General features: G+C 36.8%; 1 protein-coding gene across 1 annotated transcript in view; it reads right to left on the minus strand.

Moving 5' to 3' along the window:
- Nucleotides 1-1356: 1356 nt before the first annotated feature.
- PTGER3 (prostaglandin E receptor 3) overlaps nt 1357-16081 on the minus strand; it is an 86741-nt gene continuing 72016 nt past the window's right edge. The window contains exons 3-4 of the mRNA XM_019727751.2: nt 7375-7466; nt 1357-5485 (exon numbers count right to left, since the gene is read on the minus strand). Of these exons, the coding sequence (XP_019583310.2) occupies nt 5482-5485; nt 7375-7466 (96 nt within the window). The 3' untranslated portion in view covers nt 1357-5481. The remainder of the gene's footprint in view (nt 5486-7374; nt 7467-16081) is intronic.

The raw sequence follows: 16081 nt of genomic DNA on the forward strand, positions 1-16081 counted from the left end.
TTAGTTTTAAAAATATAAAACACCAAGTCTCATGCCAGACTTTCGAACTCATAACCTCCAGGGAAGAGACTAGGTTTTTCTATTTTAACAAATTTTGGGTGTTTAGTATGATCAGGCACGTTTGGGAAATGCTGCACCAAATCTCCATGAATTTCGTTTTAGCATCTGTCATTTTCCCATATGGTACCAAATGGGTGGGTTTTGCAATAGACAGTAGTTGTGTGATGAGTTACGAGTAGCACAACCACTGGGTTCTGTAACCCTAATATGCTGGCCCTATAGGCCAACCATAGAAACCCACTCCTTTTCATAAACAGGTTCCCTGGGAGACAATTAGTATCACTGGCCCTGGTACCATGATTCAGTCCAGAGACCTGAAACAGGCTCGGATGATGTAGTCTTTACTGGCAACTCTCCCACATCTCTTTTAGCTCCTTCTTATCCCATAGCCCCATCTGGCTCTGAATATTAATGGGGGCTCTAGCCACAGGCTGTTTCCTCTTTAACTTCACAAGCATTTGCATGTGAGTTATGCTCTAGGAAGTTTTATTTAAAAATCACTTCCACATTTTTGGCAGGAATATTCTTGCTGGCACTTGCAGAGGAAATCCCATTGGTTCAGCAACTAGATGATGGTAATTCAAATTAACTCTATAAAGGATGGTTGGAGATTTGCAAAGATCTTACAGTAAAATTGCTTGGGGCTTTATTATGCCCATGTGATGCTTTGGTACACACATAATTCCTATCTTGCAGATCCAAATTCCAGCCACTTACTCAAAATCGAGTCATCCTATAAATGATTTTCTTTGGACCATCTTTTGCCTTGGGGAATTTATAGTGGTTTTAAGAATAATGGTTTTACTCATATCATCTCTAAACTTTGCATCAACTCTATAAGGTAGGTGTTACTTACTCTCTTTTAAAAATAAGGAAAATGAGGGTAAACACAATTAAAAAACAGTTTTCATGGTCACTCTCCCAAAGTTGCGATGCTCTTTCTCAGTTTTGTCTGCTACATCCACCTGTAGGTGTGGAGTTGAAATTCAGCTCCTATTCTAAGTTAAACAACATAGCTGACTAAAAGGCAAGTAATTTTATATGCAGGCTTTTATATATCTCATTTATCCTTTTTCTAACTGCAACCATCCCATATTTAACAAATATGTAGTTGTTTTATTCAAAAAGTCTAAAGAAGACTCCCTTGTATGCTCAAGTTTAAAGACTGACCAAAATGGCACCACCTTAAAGAGGAATAGAAAATAAGAATCAACTGTCAACTAAACACCACCCTTGCCCACAGTGTGCATAGCTAGTTGTCTTCAGTATCACTCACATAGATTGCAGTCTGGTCACTTAGACTCTCCATCAAATTTTTATTGAGCAATTTCTATGTGTTTAGCACTGTGTTGGATTCTGTAGGTACAAGAGATAGATAAAATATGGGTCCTGCCCACAAGGAGCTTACAATATGGTTGAATATTTAAAAAAAAGAAAAGAAAAGGAAATACTACAAAAGCTCTTAAAAATACATATTGTACAAATTATTTTTATAAAAAAATATTTCAGATAATTAAACCAAAACAAAACCTTAGAACATAAATGAAACAAAGAGACACTTTTATCCATGGGATGAGCCTAGAGATGTTTTGAATTAATAAAAATTCAGTAAAAGCCTGGATTAATGAAAAATGAGCACACATATTTTTAAGACAGCAAGTAAACATTTTTCATAATAATTAAAAGTATATCAAGCAAGTATATTTTATACAGATCCTTAAGGTACCTAAATAGTTACAATTATCTTGACAACAGGTTCCTTTTGAATGTACTTCCAACTACTGAGGATGTTGATAAATTTTTGTTCTAAGTAGTTTATGTAGTTTCCTTATAACCTGGATTTCATTATTTGTTTAATTTTTAAGTCATTCTTGTAGACAGTAAAGTGGCTCAGTTCAACTCTGCCTGAATTTTTATATATTTCATGGACCAAAGTTCACTTATAACTGTAAGATACATATACACATTTACATATAAAAAGATAATGACTAATTTTCTCCTCCCTCCTTGGGATAATTTGGATAAATATAGCTTCTGATGGAAGCTCAATCTTCTGACCCTAACATTCCGTTTTCTTACCTCTCCCTGGCTCTAAGATCTTGGCATGGCTTGGCATGCCTCTTCCAATCACTCTGGTCCATCCTCTCTTGGAAGCAGCATAGCTGGGTTGTTTGTTTGTTTGGTTGGTTGGTTTGTTTCACATTGGGTTGCAGTGTACTGAATGAAAGCACTGGTTTTGCAATAGGAGGGAGGGAGGTTAGGCAGTTCATTTCTTCCAATGCAAAAGCCATAGGTCTAACATTACACAGAATATATGTTATCAGGAACCAGGTCTATACAGCCCACTCATAAAGCAGCATATTAATACCACTAATTGTTTTGCATATGTATCCCATAGAGTGTTATAGCAATTACTATAATTACAATAAAATGTAGATTAAGCACCATTTCTCTGCATGTAGCATTTTTTGTCAGAGTTGCTAAGAAATTTATTTTATTTTGGAGTTTAGTCCTATCCTCAATATAACCTCATTATATAATTATGGGAATCTATGTTTATTGACAATACTAAAGAAAATAAAATGAAGGCACCTGTTAAAAATCAGTATTTATTCAGTGTATTACTGAATCATAATCCAGAATATTTGATGTCATAGAGCGTATTATTTTTGGGTGAATTTAGTATGCAATGGATACATTTCTGTGGATTAAAAACAGAAGTACTGAAAGTATTTCATACTGAAATATACTGTCTGTATATCAGATTTCAAACTCATTGGACAAAGATCATTCCTAATTGTCTGAGAAATATCATCACCAACTAGTCATTCTTTTTCAAACTTTTCCAATCATTTTATTACTTTATTACTTTCACATGTAGAACTTCAATAAAAATTATTATATTAAACTGCATGTGACTATTCTCCCTGGATATAACATTTTTAAATCAGGAAAGTTTAACATGAAGTTTCCCAAGTTGAACAACAGCATAGAAACAAAGGGCTTCCTATCACTTTCATTGAAATTTGCAACTGTTAATCTTGTACATAAATTGTTCCTTCATTGAGAATTTACCTAATAAACAGCATCTTCCTTGGTGTCAGATACAGAACTAGTGCTAAGAGACCTATGAGGAGAATATAAGAAAAGGGTCCTGACCACCATGAAATAGAATTTTGTCAAGGGAAAAAGAAAATAATGAAAATATTTAAGGAATAATACAATAATCATCAAAATGAGCACTATAATGACTTCAGAGTTAGGGATAGAGATGAGAAGAGAACACAGATACTTAAATTGTCCAAGGCCTAAAGACAAGGAGAGATTTGAACATGTGGAAGATGGGCAGGTTTTGCACGGTTAAAAAATAATCGTGAAGTATTATAAACAAGAAGAATAGCATCCAGAGATCTGAAGTTGATTCTGTCCATGACATTTAAACTCACACAGTCAGGAAGCCACTCTATAGTTGAAACTGAGATCATATTATATAGTTGGAGATAAGTCTGGATAAAGAAATAATCATACTTAATACTTACTGAGCACCTATTATGTTACACTCACTTTACATACATTATCACAATAACTCCATGTATAACTACTATTAGCATTGTATTATAGGTTAATTCATTGAGACTATATGAGATTAATTAACTTTGTCAAGGTCATAGAGCTAGTGAGTGGCACAGCCAGATTTAAATCCAAGTTTGATTCTAGAACCCATGCTTTTATTACTACATCACATTGTTTTATAAATGGAATAGCATTGTAGCAAATCTCACATCCTACTCTGCTATAGGGAGAACAGTCAACCCGGAATCAAAATACTTGAACTTGGATCTGATTTCTTAGTTATATTAGCCATGTGACATTGGACAAGCTCTCTGTAAACTTTACCCTCTTTTGTAAAACTGAAATAATCGATGACAGCTAGACAACCACAAAGATGGATGGACAGACAGACGTGCTGGCATGCACACTCCTAGGATGGTTGGCAAATTCTACTTGCTCAATAAAATTTGGTGAATTTAAACCTGAATTAAGGGATTGTGTACAGCATCTGCTTTGCGTTTTCCCATAAGGTATTTTCAAATACAGGTTTGAATGAAAAGAATTATAGTTTACAGCTAATTCACAACTGGTTCAACTATTTAACAGAAGTGAATCAACTATTTTGGCTTAATTTAGTTGGTAGAAATGATAATGGAGTCACATTATAGGCTCTTACGGCAAAACCACTGATACCATATTACAATCTCTTCCCAAGATGTCTTTGTAGGTGACAGCATGTCCTTTCCTTAGTACAGCTCCTAAAGAAGGGACACTCGATAAGTATGTGTTGAGTGAAGAGAAGAAGGGGAAGGAGAGAAAAAGGAAGGGAAGTAAAGGCCACAGAAAGAAAGGCTGATTGAACTTATAAGCAAGTAAGATCATATTAGCTGAAAGATATTAGATGACTCGAAGTACTTTTTAAAAGTCCACAGGATTTCTTATTTCAGTTAAGATAAAATAGATTTCTTTCTTTCATAAGATAGTAACAAAATTTAGTATTTGATAACTATGTCACTTCTTAATTTTGCCTTTTTGTATGCCACCGGAGAATAAATTTGAAGAAATCCTGAATTGATAGAGGTATTATCAGAAGGCTGTGCCTGGATTTTTTATTGCTTTAACTCAACGGCTAATCATCTAGCCACATCATTGTCTTCTATGACTCCTCCAGAGAACCCTAGCTGCATCACTCCTTTCAGTCTTCAAAGACAGAGAAACAACAATGAAGCTGATTCCTGAGTTACTAAATGACACATAACCAGAATATAGACATAAGGACCTTGACTTCAAGCTTAGCCCAGGACACAACATCTCCAAAACATTAGTCACACATTTTGCCTAAATGTCTGTTGTCATGGTATATAGTCTTGCCTTCGATTAGATCCTTTTCTGTCTCAAGTTTATGTCCTATTAATTGCATTCTTGCTTTCAATATGTGACTTTACGTTATCAAAAACTTATACTGATTTTTCAAACTCATTGTAAAATTAAAATAACCACAGAAATGTAAAGATGTCCACATTGGTTGAGACTCAGGTGATGATTTGAAGTTGGCAACACACTCCTGGAAGATGGTTTTTTTCCTTTTTTCTCACTTTTTCACCAATCATCTTCTGTGAAATTCTGCCCAACTTCTTAAATGGGTACTTAAAATCCAGTCCAAGAAGCCAATTTAGCATTTAGAGGCATGGGTTATAATAATAACCCTGGTCTCAGTGAGTATTACTGATGAGGAATAAAAACATCAAAAGAAAAGATAAAAATGAAGAAACAATCTAAATCAAAATATAAAACTCTTCTCAGGTGGGAAGAAACGCACAAACTCAGGAAAGCAGGAATTGCAATAAAAAGTCCATCTCCGTTCTTTCATTATCTATTAGAATAGAGAAAAAGATGTAATATGCATGAATAGGGTTCCTTCTTCTTCTTCTTCTTCTTTTTTTTTTTTTTTTGGGGGGGTATGGTGTGAGGAGTAAGAAATATAAATGTGTTAGACATTAACTAAAAGCAACTTAAATAACTGGATTTTGAATCACTTTAGTCTCTGGGTCATTTAATTATGCTAAATATATGCTTTTTTTCTGAGTAATTTTTCTGGTTTCCAAGTTTGCCATTCAGAATAATCAAATCATGAAGCTATATCAATTGTAGACACATCAAATGGTCAAATAATGTTGCCATTAAAACAAGCCCCAATCAGTATATAGCTATACCCTATAAAAATACAAGGAGGAATGCAGATTTAAATAGCTATGAAACACTTTTTTTTCTCCTATCAAACCAACAAAGGATTGTGTATGTATGTTTTATAAGATAACTTAGAGTGCTGGTAAAAATGAAGCAAAGCAGAAACTCTCACACATTGCTGGTGAAAATTCTAAATCTCTGTAATTCTTTTGGAAAGCAATCAGACTCTCTGTATCTTTGAAGAATATTAAAATTTTACATATAATCCTAGTGATGATGTTGAAATAAATGAAAAGTCTGTTTAAAAAATAAATAAATAATAAAAATTTACATATTATTTATTCCTTAAACTTATGGTAACAAATAAATAAAAAAATAGACATGGTAAAACAATCACAAATACTTTTTTTAAAAAGCCCTCTGCATTTCAGTCTTTCAGTAATTTATCATGGTGCCAAATTTGAGCACAGATTATGATTAAGTAAACTAATAGACTATTATATAAATATTAAAATCACTTTAAAATAATTTGTTAAAAATAATAATAATAATTTGTTAATAGTCTGAGGAATGCTTATTTTACTTATGAAATAAAAACAAGATACAATAATGCATATATAATGTTATCATAAATATGTAAAACAAAATCAAGTTAAATTACAGGGGAAAAGAAGAGAAAGAAATATACTAAAATGATGCATACTATATCTCTATTGAAAAATGCAGTTAGGTTTTCCTCTGAAGAACAGATGTGATTATCTTTCAGTTACCTCAACCCTGGGAGAACAAATGGCCAAAGAAATTGAGCTACTTGAATGTCCACATCCCTCATAACAACTTTTGCTGAGTAGAGGAGTTATTATACCTGGCCTTACCCAGGGAATGAATAAAATGAACACACTGACTTTCCATTAAATTGAGTTGAACTTATTTGAAAAGCAAAGCATGGAACTTTTCACATTCTCTTATTTTAAAAAAAAGATCATACAAGCAATAATACTCAGAGGTTATTCATTCAATCAGCCCTACAGTCAATAACAGAAATATTGAAATGAGGTGTTTGAGGGAGAAAACTAATGTTCAAAATTTAATATGGCCAACTGTGCATCACATTTGATATTATGCTCTGCTTTCTAGAGTGTTCTTTCATTGAAATACATGTTTTACACAAAATAGATCTAATCAAAAGGGCAAGCACGAGTATGCTAACCATATTGTGAACACACAGATCTGATGTCTACTTGAAACAGGGGTAGCTTTGCCTTAAAATACTCCTGAAGACCGTGCTTACTATAAAAAAATCAGTGAAAAACAGGCTCTTTCACGTCGAGAGTTGATCAGTCACAAGATCAGACTGGAGCCAGTTTCAGAAAGTTCTTAGTTGGAGGAAATTTAAGTGAAATTATAAAAACAACAACAGCTCCTCTAAGAAATCTAGTCCTCCTTAATCAGATATGCATGCTTAATTTCCATTTTAATTCTTAGAGATATTCTGCCTTTGTAGCACAAGCTCAGATGAGAACAGAGAGATGCCGGAAGGCTATGCGGTAAACCCAGGCAGCTCCTAAATCTCACCTTTCCAAATGGTCACTCCCCATCAAGGTTGAGGAACACCGGTGGGGTAAGGAAGTGGAGCTGGATGCATAGTTGCTTGAGTGGTGCCTGATCTGTGAACAGATAGAAAGTTTCAGTGGACAGAATTATTGATTACAACTTTTTTTTTTTAATTTATTTTTAAAATTTTTGGGAGTGACAATTGTTAATAAAATTACATAGATTTCAGGTGTACAATTCTATATTACATCATCTATAAATCCCATTGTGTTTACAACTTCTTTTGTTGATGACACTTCCTTAAACATTTTCAAAGAAAAGCAAAACCAAACTCTGTGCATCAGCTCACATTGGCTATGATGAAGTAAGTAAAGATGCTTTAGCTATTATCTTCCCAAGACTATCTCATTCCTGCTTCCATGCTTTGACTCACACTCTATTTCCTCCCACCGGATATTGAGAGCAGAGACCATGTCTTATATGATTTCTAAATCCCTAAAGCAGTTATCACAACACTTGTTAAATGCTGAATGGAAACTCACTGGCTTCAAATGATGGGTGTAGGTAAATCTAATTCTACCACTCTCCAGCTTTTGGTGACTTCCTGTTTCTCTTCAGATAAAGACCGGAATTCTTAACATGACCATCAAGGTCCTGTTTGGTCTAGTCTCTGGTGGCAACTCCAACTCTGTTTTACTTCTTTTGCCCTTTTGCTCTTGTGTGTTCAGGCCCACTAGCCTTCTGTGAACTTCATGAACAGTGTCATCCTCCTTCCTTCCTTAGGGCTTTGCATTGGAAGTTTCTTCTTCCGAGAGTGCTGGTCCATTTCTAATCACCTGAGCTGACTTTTACTCATTCTTCAGATCTCAGCTTGGAAAATTACTTCCTCAGAGAATATGCCGTGGACTAGGACTGGTCGCCCACTCTGTGCTATCCACTATTTTCCTTTCAGGAACTCGTTGTAGTTTGGAATTAATAGTTATTTGTGTGACTGTTTAATATTTGTCATTATCGCTCAGCTACAAGTTTCAAGTTCCGTGCCTGGTTCTTCTTACCACTGTGTCTCCAGCAGCTCTCACAGTGCCTGGCACACAGATCATGGTCCATAAGTATTTCTGGCATAAATGACCAATGCTGTGTAATTGACCCTGAAGCCAACCCCTCAACAGCATTCTCCAAATAAGAGCTTAAATTCAGGAGATGCAATAAAAAAAAATTTTTTTTTAATACTGAAAAATATTTCCTTTTTATGCATTTCTCGGTAATTCTCTTACAAGAAATAGCAAAATGAAGTAATTCTGGTAACAAATTCTTCTAACAAATTGTTACAAGAAAAAAATGGAATGCAATGTTTCCTTAGTCTATCTTTTATATTGGATTCCTAGAATCCTTTTTTTCTCAGAAGTTGAATTAAGATCATCTTAAACAGCATGCCCATCCCAAGTGGCATGACATTACACAAGATGCCTAGACAGACATGTAATGCTGCAATTCTTGACAGTGTTAAGCAAATTGATCATTTCTTTTTTAAGAAGGCACTGCTATTTGAAGGAAAATAAAATGGCATGTCTTTGCAACAAAAATTATACATTGGCCAATACCTATTTCAAAGCAAACATAAAAAGTTTAGTGGTACTTTTTATTGAAAAACTGTAGTTCTGGAAGAGAGTTGAGGTCAGAGTAGGAAAAAAACCCAAAAAACAGGTTTTCCTATTTATTCTCTGAGACTTTCAGAATCCTCTGTCTGAGAAGACCCTTTGTATGTTAAAGAACAATCTGGCTGTGTTCCTGAGTTACAAGACCACAAGTTTTCTCTTCCTGATATTATGCTGCTTAGGCTCTTATTTAGAGACTTGCTTTAACTAAGTGAGTGCACTGGGGGTTGCATTATTTGCTGGCTCAACTTTAGGAGCAGATACAACTGCAGGGATATCATGGGCCTCCACAATATCAAGTAGCAGAAAAAGACAGAACTAAAGAAATGAGGACTGCAAGGTGATAAGTGAAGAACCAGGGGTTCTGAAATGTGGAATGATTCCCTATTACTTCTCTGGAGGGCCTTGTCTCTCTTACAGATACTTTCCATGATTCACTCCATCGTTCACATCAGAAAACTCTGCTGCACTGTCACACCTCATTTCTGCAGCTTACTCTGCCTGAAGCCAGTGGATCATTCATTTCATGTCAATTTTCTTTCCTATGTGTCTGTTTTATTTCATCCCTTGTTGCCAGTCTTTGTGCCTCATTCTTCTTGGCTAATGTATCAGTTTGAACTCTATGAAAGTCTCATTTTTGTTGGGTCAAAATGGTTGAATATTGGAAATTATATATGACTTAATCTAGTATCAGCCTTCTAACTAACCTGTGTTTCTGATCTGAGTCCTTCTTCTCTCGAACACATCCTTCCTATTGTTTCTAAGGCAAATCTTGGCAAGTTCTAAATATCTTTGAAGGTGCCCCATTACCATTGAATAAAGCTCTGAAGGACCTAAGGCCCATCACTGAGCTGCTCCTCCCTACACCTCCAGGTTTACCTCCTGCCGCTCCTCCTTATGTGGGCTTTGCTTTGATCCTCTAAGCTACTCATTCTTCAAGAAGCTGAACAATAATGAATGTCAACTACAATTTTATATATGTGTTTATATATATATATTTATATATATAGTTACAATAAGTGGAGTACAGCATTAGGAATAGAGACAGTGGAAATGTAATGGCTGTATGCAATGTCAGAGGGGTAGTGGATGTGGGGAGGGGGTTGTCACTGTGTGATGGATATAAATGATAAATATCTAACTATTACATTGTTTTGTGCATGTAAAACTAACTTTAAAAAATGTTTTAAAAAAAAGAGAGAGAGAGAGAGAGAGAGAGAGAGACGTGCCAATGCTCTTTCATGCCTAATTACTATGGAGTTTGTTATTCCTTTCTAAAATGCCTCTCTCTACTTCTGTCCAGAATTAATTAGACTTATCCTTGGCGACCCAGCCTTTCATTTGCTGAGGAAGTATCATCCCTTCTATGATATTTCATAGCATTGTATGCATTATTCAATATGTACTTATCAGATTGTACTTATTGGTCTGTCAGTTTTTCATGCTCTGATTCATAGTAGGAGCCCAATAAATGTTTGTGACTAAAATAGAATTCTAAGCAAATGGTTGGCTCTCCTCAATGGTCAGTGTTATGAGACCAAAGACTGACCAAACTTTCTAGCACACATAAGGACTTACCTGGTGTAAAGTACTTTACCAGGTCTGATGATATGCTTGTATTTTAAGTTTCCCTTGGCTCTAGAAGTGTGTAGTCTCTTTATGCTCCACATCATACCATGAGAATATCCATGGTTACGTCTCACTTAACCATGTCACTCTTCTTCACTAGACTCAGTGCACTTTTTTGAATGAGTACGTGAATGAATGAATGAAGTCTATCTTAGACTGAGTATTCCTAGAAGTAGATCCTGAGCCAAGGCTTTGCATGCCAGTGATTTTTTAAAAAATGTGCTCCCAGGAGAAAACAGTAAGGGAGTGGGAAAGTAGAATAGATTAGGAGAAGAAGCCAAACAAGGGTGAAAATTTAGGTGATTCAGCCTCGGTTTGACTCTTTGAGAAATCTGGGAGTATAAGTTATACTTCGAAATTTGTCCCATCTCTAGACAAGGGGTCAGGGATTTCTACACCAGCTTCCATCAGTCCTTGCTGCCTTAGAAGTAAATGAAACTCTTAGGCTTCATTCTGGTTCTGCCCATGAGTGAGCCTCTGGAGGTCTCAGTGTGAGCAGTTAGCAGCGAAACAAGCAGAAGCTGGGGATGGGTACACAGAACACGTATATGGTACATCATAGAGAGAAACTGATGGTAAAGGGTGGTAAGAAATTGGACCACACTTACAGAAAGGGACTCTAACTGTATGGGGTACACTTCCAAGCAAATATTTGGCAAGTGAAGTTTATCTGGTAGAGGAGGAAGCTGCCTATGTGCATAGATTGAGGAACTCTGGGGAGTGTCCTACAGAAAATAATCTTCTCCACTTCTGGTACTGAGGCCTGGAATCCCTTTAGCTAAGCACAAAACTGTTTCATCTGAATTGAGAAGCAGTATTTAAAAAGGGTGTTACCTTAGGTGGAAGGGAGAAAAAGTAGAAACATGTGTGAAGAACCCACCCTATGTCAGGCGATGCCAAACTCTTTCACACTTAATTCCATTTACTGCTTTACCCCTTTAATACATGGACTTTCACCCATATGGGTCTTTCCTGAGAGTGTAGGATGCAGAGGTACTAGCGGGCCTTTCTTAGACACCTTAGCTCTCACCACCATGAAGATGGTGTCCTTTACGGTGCCCAAGATCTTCCTGCTCAAAATCAATCCTCTTTCTTCTGTTTCAGCTAAGCTCATAGTGTTTTTCCCAAATTGCCAAATATTTATGATACCCAATCTGCTAGCAAAACTGGTCCGGTCTCTGGATATGAGAGCCCAAAGATTTCAGTTAATGCAGCGGTATTTACTAAGTCATATTATTACAGGATATTAAAGATTCCAGTTAAGATAGAAAAGACTGTGTGTGTGTGTGTGTGTGTGTGTGTGTGTGTGTGTGTGTGTGTGTGATCTCCAATTTGAATTTGATTCTTGGATTGAATGATTTTCCTGTGGCAGTTGTGGTAGAAAGATTGATGTGAGGGGTTACTCTAGAGAAAACCTGAATGCAGCCCAGTTGCTTGGTCTACTACTACGGCTTGTTGGTGGCCCCTGGGCTGCCTGAGGATGGTTGATGCCTGTGTTCCTGGAGCCACTCTGCCTCTGTCTAGTGAACACTGTTAGGCTGTCTGTGAGGTTTCTTCCAGAATGATCCAGCTACCCCACAGGGCTGTAGCTACTCTTTAGCATGTCATTAGAGTTCCTTCTGCTCACCTCACATCAGCTCACTAATTCCTCCCCATCCACTGCCTGACCCTGAACAGCTGAGGGGCATGGTGGTCTGCATTGTTGTCTTCAGAATTTCAGTGCTACCTTCGTAGCATATTACAAAGGCTAGCTGGATTCCTGAGGAATACAGAGAAAACAATTTGATAGTTACTTAACCTCCCAGCATCTCTAGTTACTTGTGTCCTGGTTACACATCATCCTGACTCCACAGCTATACCATTCCTCTTCTGTCTTTCTGTTCACTGGCTCCATTCCATCCACCTTCAAATATTTTACACTTCCCTTATCTTGGGAAATAAAATACACAGAAACACCTGTGCTTAACTGCTTGATTTTATTTCCCCCTTTCTGTAAGTGTGGTCCAATTTCTTACCTCCCTTCACCATCAGCTTCTCTCTGTGATGTATCAGTTTCTCCTATGTCCTCTCCCTTCAACCCCCTCCTAAATAATAACCCCAAATTCTAAAGTACTTTCTCTTTGTCAGGCACTGTTCTAATCATTTTACAAATATTAGTTTATTTTATTTTTTGACGCTGGCACTATCATCATCTCCTCTTGACAAATGAGGAAACAAAGGCTCAGAGAGAGAAAGTAACTTGTCCAGGGTCACCCACAGTAAGTAGCAGAGCGTGGCTTCAAATGCAGGCAGTCTGGTTCCAGAATACATGCTAACTATACTCTACACTGCTTCACTGTCTCCGACCCCCTATAATTGGATTTCATCCCTTTGACTGTAAAACTAGGCTCTTAGAAACTTTGGGGATTTACTGTCATTTCTCTGGCATTATATTACTTGGGCTAGATACACCTGGACTGCATATTAAGATATAATATTTACAACATTGTCACTCTCTTTTTATACAAGTATAACAAGACTTTGTTAATCTGGATGAACAAATCATTCTGATGAGGGCTGACATTTTATATTTTCATGATATATAGAAGGGGTTAATTGGTCAAAGTAATAATATAAATCTGTCCAGGCAGAATTTGACCTACTCCAGGGGGGGGAAATATGGATCATTTTGGACTGTTCAAATGCCAATCCAGTTTTCTGATACCCAATGAGTTTTACCTGATCCAGAAAATAACATATATTATGCGTGTCTTGATTCCTGCCTTGAAGAAATGTGTACTCTAGGGAAACAATTGAAATAATAAGAGAGTGGCAGAAAGTGGCATATAATCACTTATATGGTTAGGTGAGATGTAACCATGGCTAGTCTCATGGTATGATGTGGAGCATGAAGAGGCTACACACTTCTAGAGTATGACGTGGTGACTTTTGCCAACACCTAATTTGGTAGAATTCACAAGGCATATCCTGAGAGCTGGCGAATTCTCAGGCACCAGGCCAGCTGTCACCAAAAGGGTGCTGATCCCTGTGAGAGGAAACAAAACTGCATATGTTAAAGCTAAAAGGAGTCTTGGCGATCACACAATCCAATTCTCATTTACAGAGGGATATATAAGGCAAAGTTATTTTTTTATAGTCACAAAGCTAGCTTGCAGCAAAATCCTGTCTGGAATTCAGCTTCCTTATTTCTGTTCGACCCATCATAGGGCCCAATAATCAACCTGTAGATTTCATCCAATTATAAACACCACTAAAGTACAACAGTTATTCGGCAAACACTTGTTTCATTAAAAAAAAAGAAATTGTGGATAACTGAGCAGAGTGAAAAACTAAAAATGTATCAGTGTGACCTGGTCGATTGCACTAGTTAATGAGCCCCACAGGGACAGAGATGTTTATCTGTTTTTATTCCTGTTGACTGGGCCAGACCTGCCACAATGCAGCTTAATTACTATTGGACGTTTAAATGTATAATTTGTGTGCGTTTTTACTGAGAGTGTCTGTAAGTACATAGATATTATTTTCATTTCATAGGTGAGAAACATTAAGACTCAGTGAAGTTAAGTGATTTGCTCAAGTCTAGACCTAGAACCAGGATCAGAAACTAGGCCTTTGCCTCCTAATTCATTATCTAACTGTAAAAATATTGCTTTCTGATAAAAAAAAAAAAAAAAATCACTCAGTTAATTATTCTATATAAGGGATAAAAATAGAAAGCTATCTTTATCCAGCCAATTCTAAGGAAATGTGTACATTTGTCACATTACCTACTGTCATTATTCACTTGCTGGTCTTGGAGTCGTTTCCATTCCAGGTCTTGCTATTTCACACGGTCAACAAGCCCTTCCTATGGATAGGGCATGCCTGCCCTTTGTGCTCTCCTCTCAGCGAAACAAAAGAGGTAGCCCAGTGCCTCTTCTAATGGGCCTCATGGCTCTCTGAGCAGCTAGAATGTCAATAAAGGCGCTAATGTCTCACAACCTTCTCCTCAGTAGAACTTCATCTTTTGGGTTTTTACAGCCTCACTGTCCAACAAGATAACACTAACTAGGCATGTGACCACCGATACTTCTGTTTGAACCAAGGTCTTCTTAAGTTCTGTCTTTTCCCTCTTCTAAAAACATTAAAATATAGTCTAACGAGAACAGACCTTAAATACAGTTAACACTGGTTTCCTCGCAATAGTACAGATTGTAGCTACCCTAAGGATTCAGAGAAAGGCAAAATAAAGTGATGGGTGGGTTGAGGTCCAGGGCTTGAAAGAACTGGTAGGGCGGTGGTAGGACGATGAGCAAAGACAGAGGCCTGAATGATTAAGAGTCAGGGAGTACTGACTGTAAAACGCTTCTCGTGAGAAAGAACATAACAGCTTTTTTTCCATAGAATTTGAGAAAATCTTTAGAGACTATACTTCTACATAGCCAATCAGTCATTTTTCTACTGCTAAGCAACTTTTAATTTCTTTTCCAACTAGTTGTCTTGCACTGAATGAACACATATAATATGTTTCACTTAAGTATTTATTTCAAAATCCCTATTCCAACTTACCACCAAACAAGTGATTCTTGGTGGTTTTTTTTAATGTCTGGGAAATCCTTTCTTCCCTAACCATTCTGCATCTTTCTTTGTGCCTTCTTTTATACCCACTCACTGTATCACTGCCACCTCCTTTAGTCCCCTAAGTGATTTCTCTGCCTCAAGTTTCTGCAGAGACTCTATAATCCATCCCTCATAAAATCCTACATTTAGCCACATGGCATAGAAGACAGTAGACTCAAAAACATATTACCTGGTAGAATCCTGGTTCCACTATCTATTATCTGTGTGACCATGAGCAAGTTAATGGAACTTGCTGGCGCTCAATTTCCTCCTCGGTTAAATGGGGACAATGGTAGTAATTACCCCATAACGTTGTTGGTAGGATTAAAAGGGTTAATATATAGGAAGTGGTTAGACTAGAACCTGACATAGTGACATAGAGTAAGCTTTCAAAAAGTATTAGCTATTACTATTTCAGCCACATTGGACATATCATTCATTATGCCAGACTCACTGATAGACCCTTGTAAGGGAAATTTCTCTAGACATAACCCCTGCTGAAGGGGCATCCGTAGGCTGCCATATTTGAACAGGGTTCTGTACATCCCAGGTATACCCAACTGGACAAGGTATGCAAACCTAAGGCATTGGCTAGCCACTGATTTATGTATAACCAGCTAGGAACAATGAACTGACCAGGCAAAGATTTCCTCTCATGAGAATCCAAAGTTGGAAATGTTAAGAAAATGAGAAAGTTAGCAGCAGGCCAGAGCCATGAGGAAACAGATACTGAGCAAACAAAAATTCTGAAGCTAAGAAATTATTTGACAGTAGAGATAAAGAATTGGCAATTGGTAATATAAACCCAATTCAACAGGTAGAAAATAGCTAGGTCCAATGATGGT

The sequence above is a fragment of the Rhinolophus sinicus genome, linkage group LG06 (assembly GCF_036562045.2).
Source record: "Rhinolophus sinicus isolate RSC01 linkage group LG06, ASM3656204v1, whole genome shotgun sequence".
Taxonomy (NCBI): domain Eukaryota; kingdom Metazoa; phylum Chordata; class Mammalia; order Chiroptera; family Rhinolophidae; genus Rhinolophus; species Rhinolophus sinicus.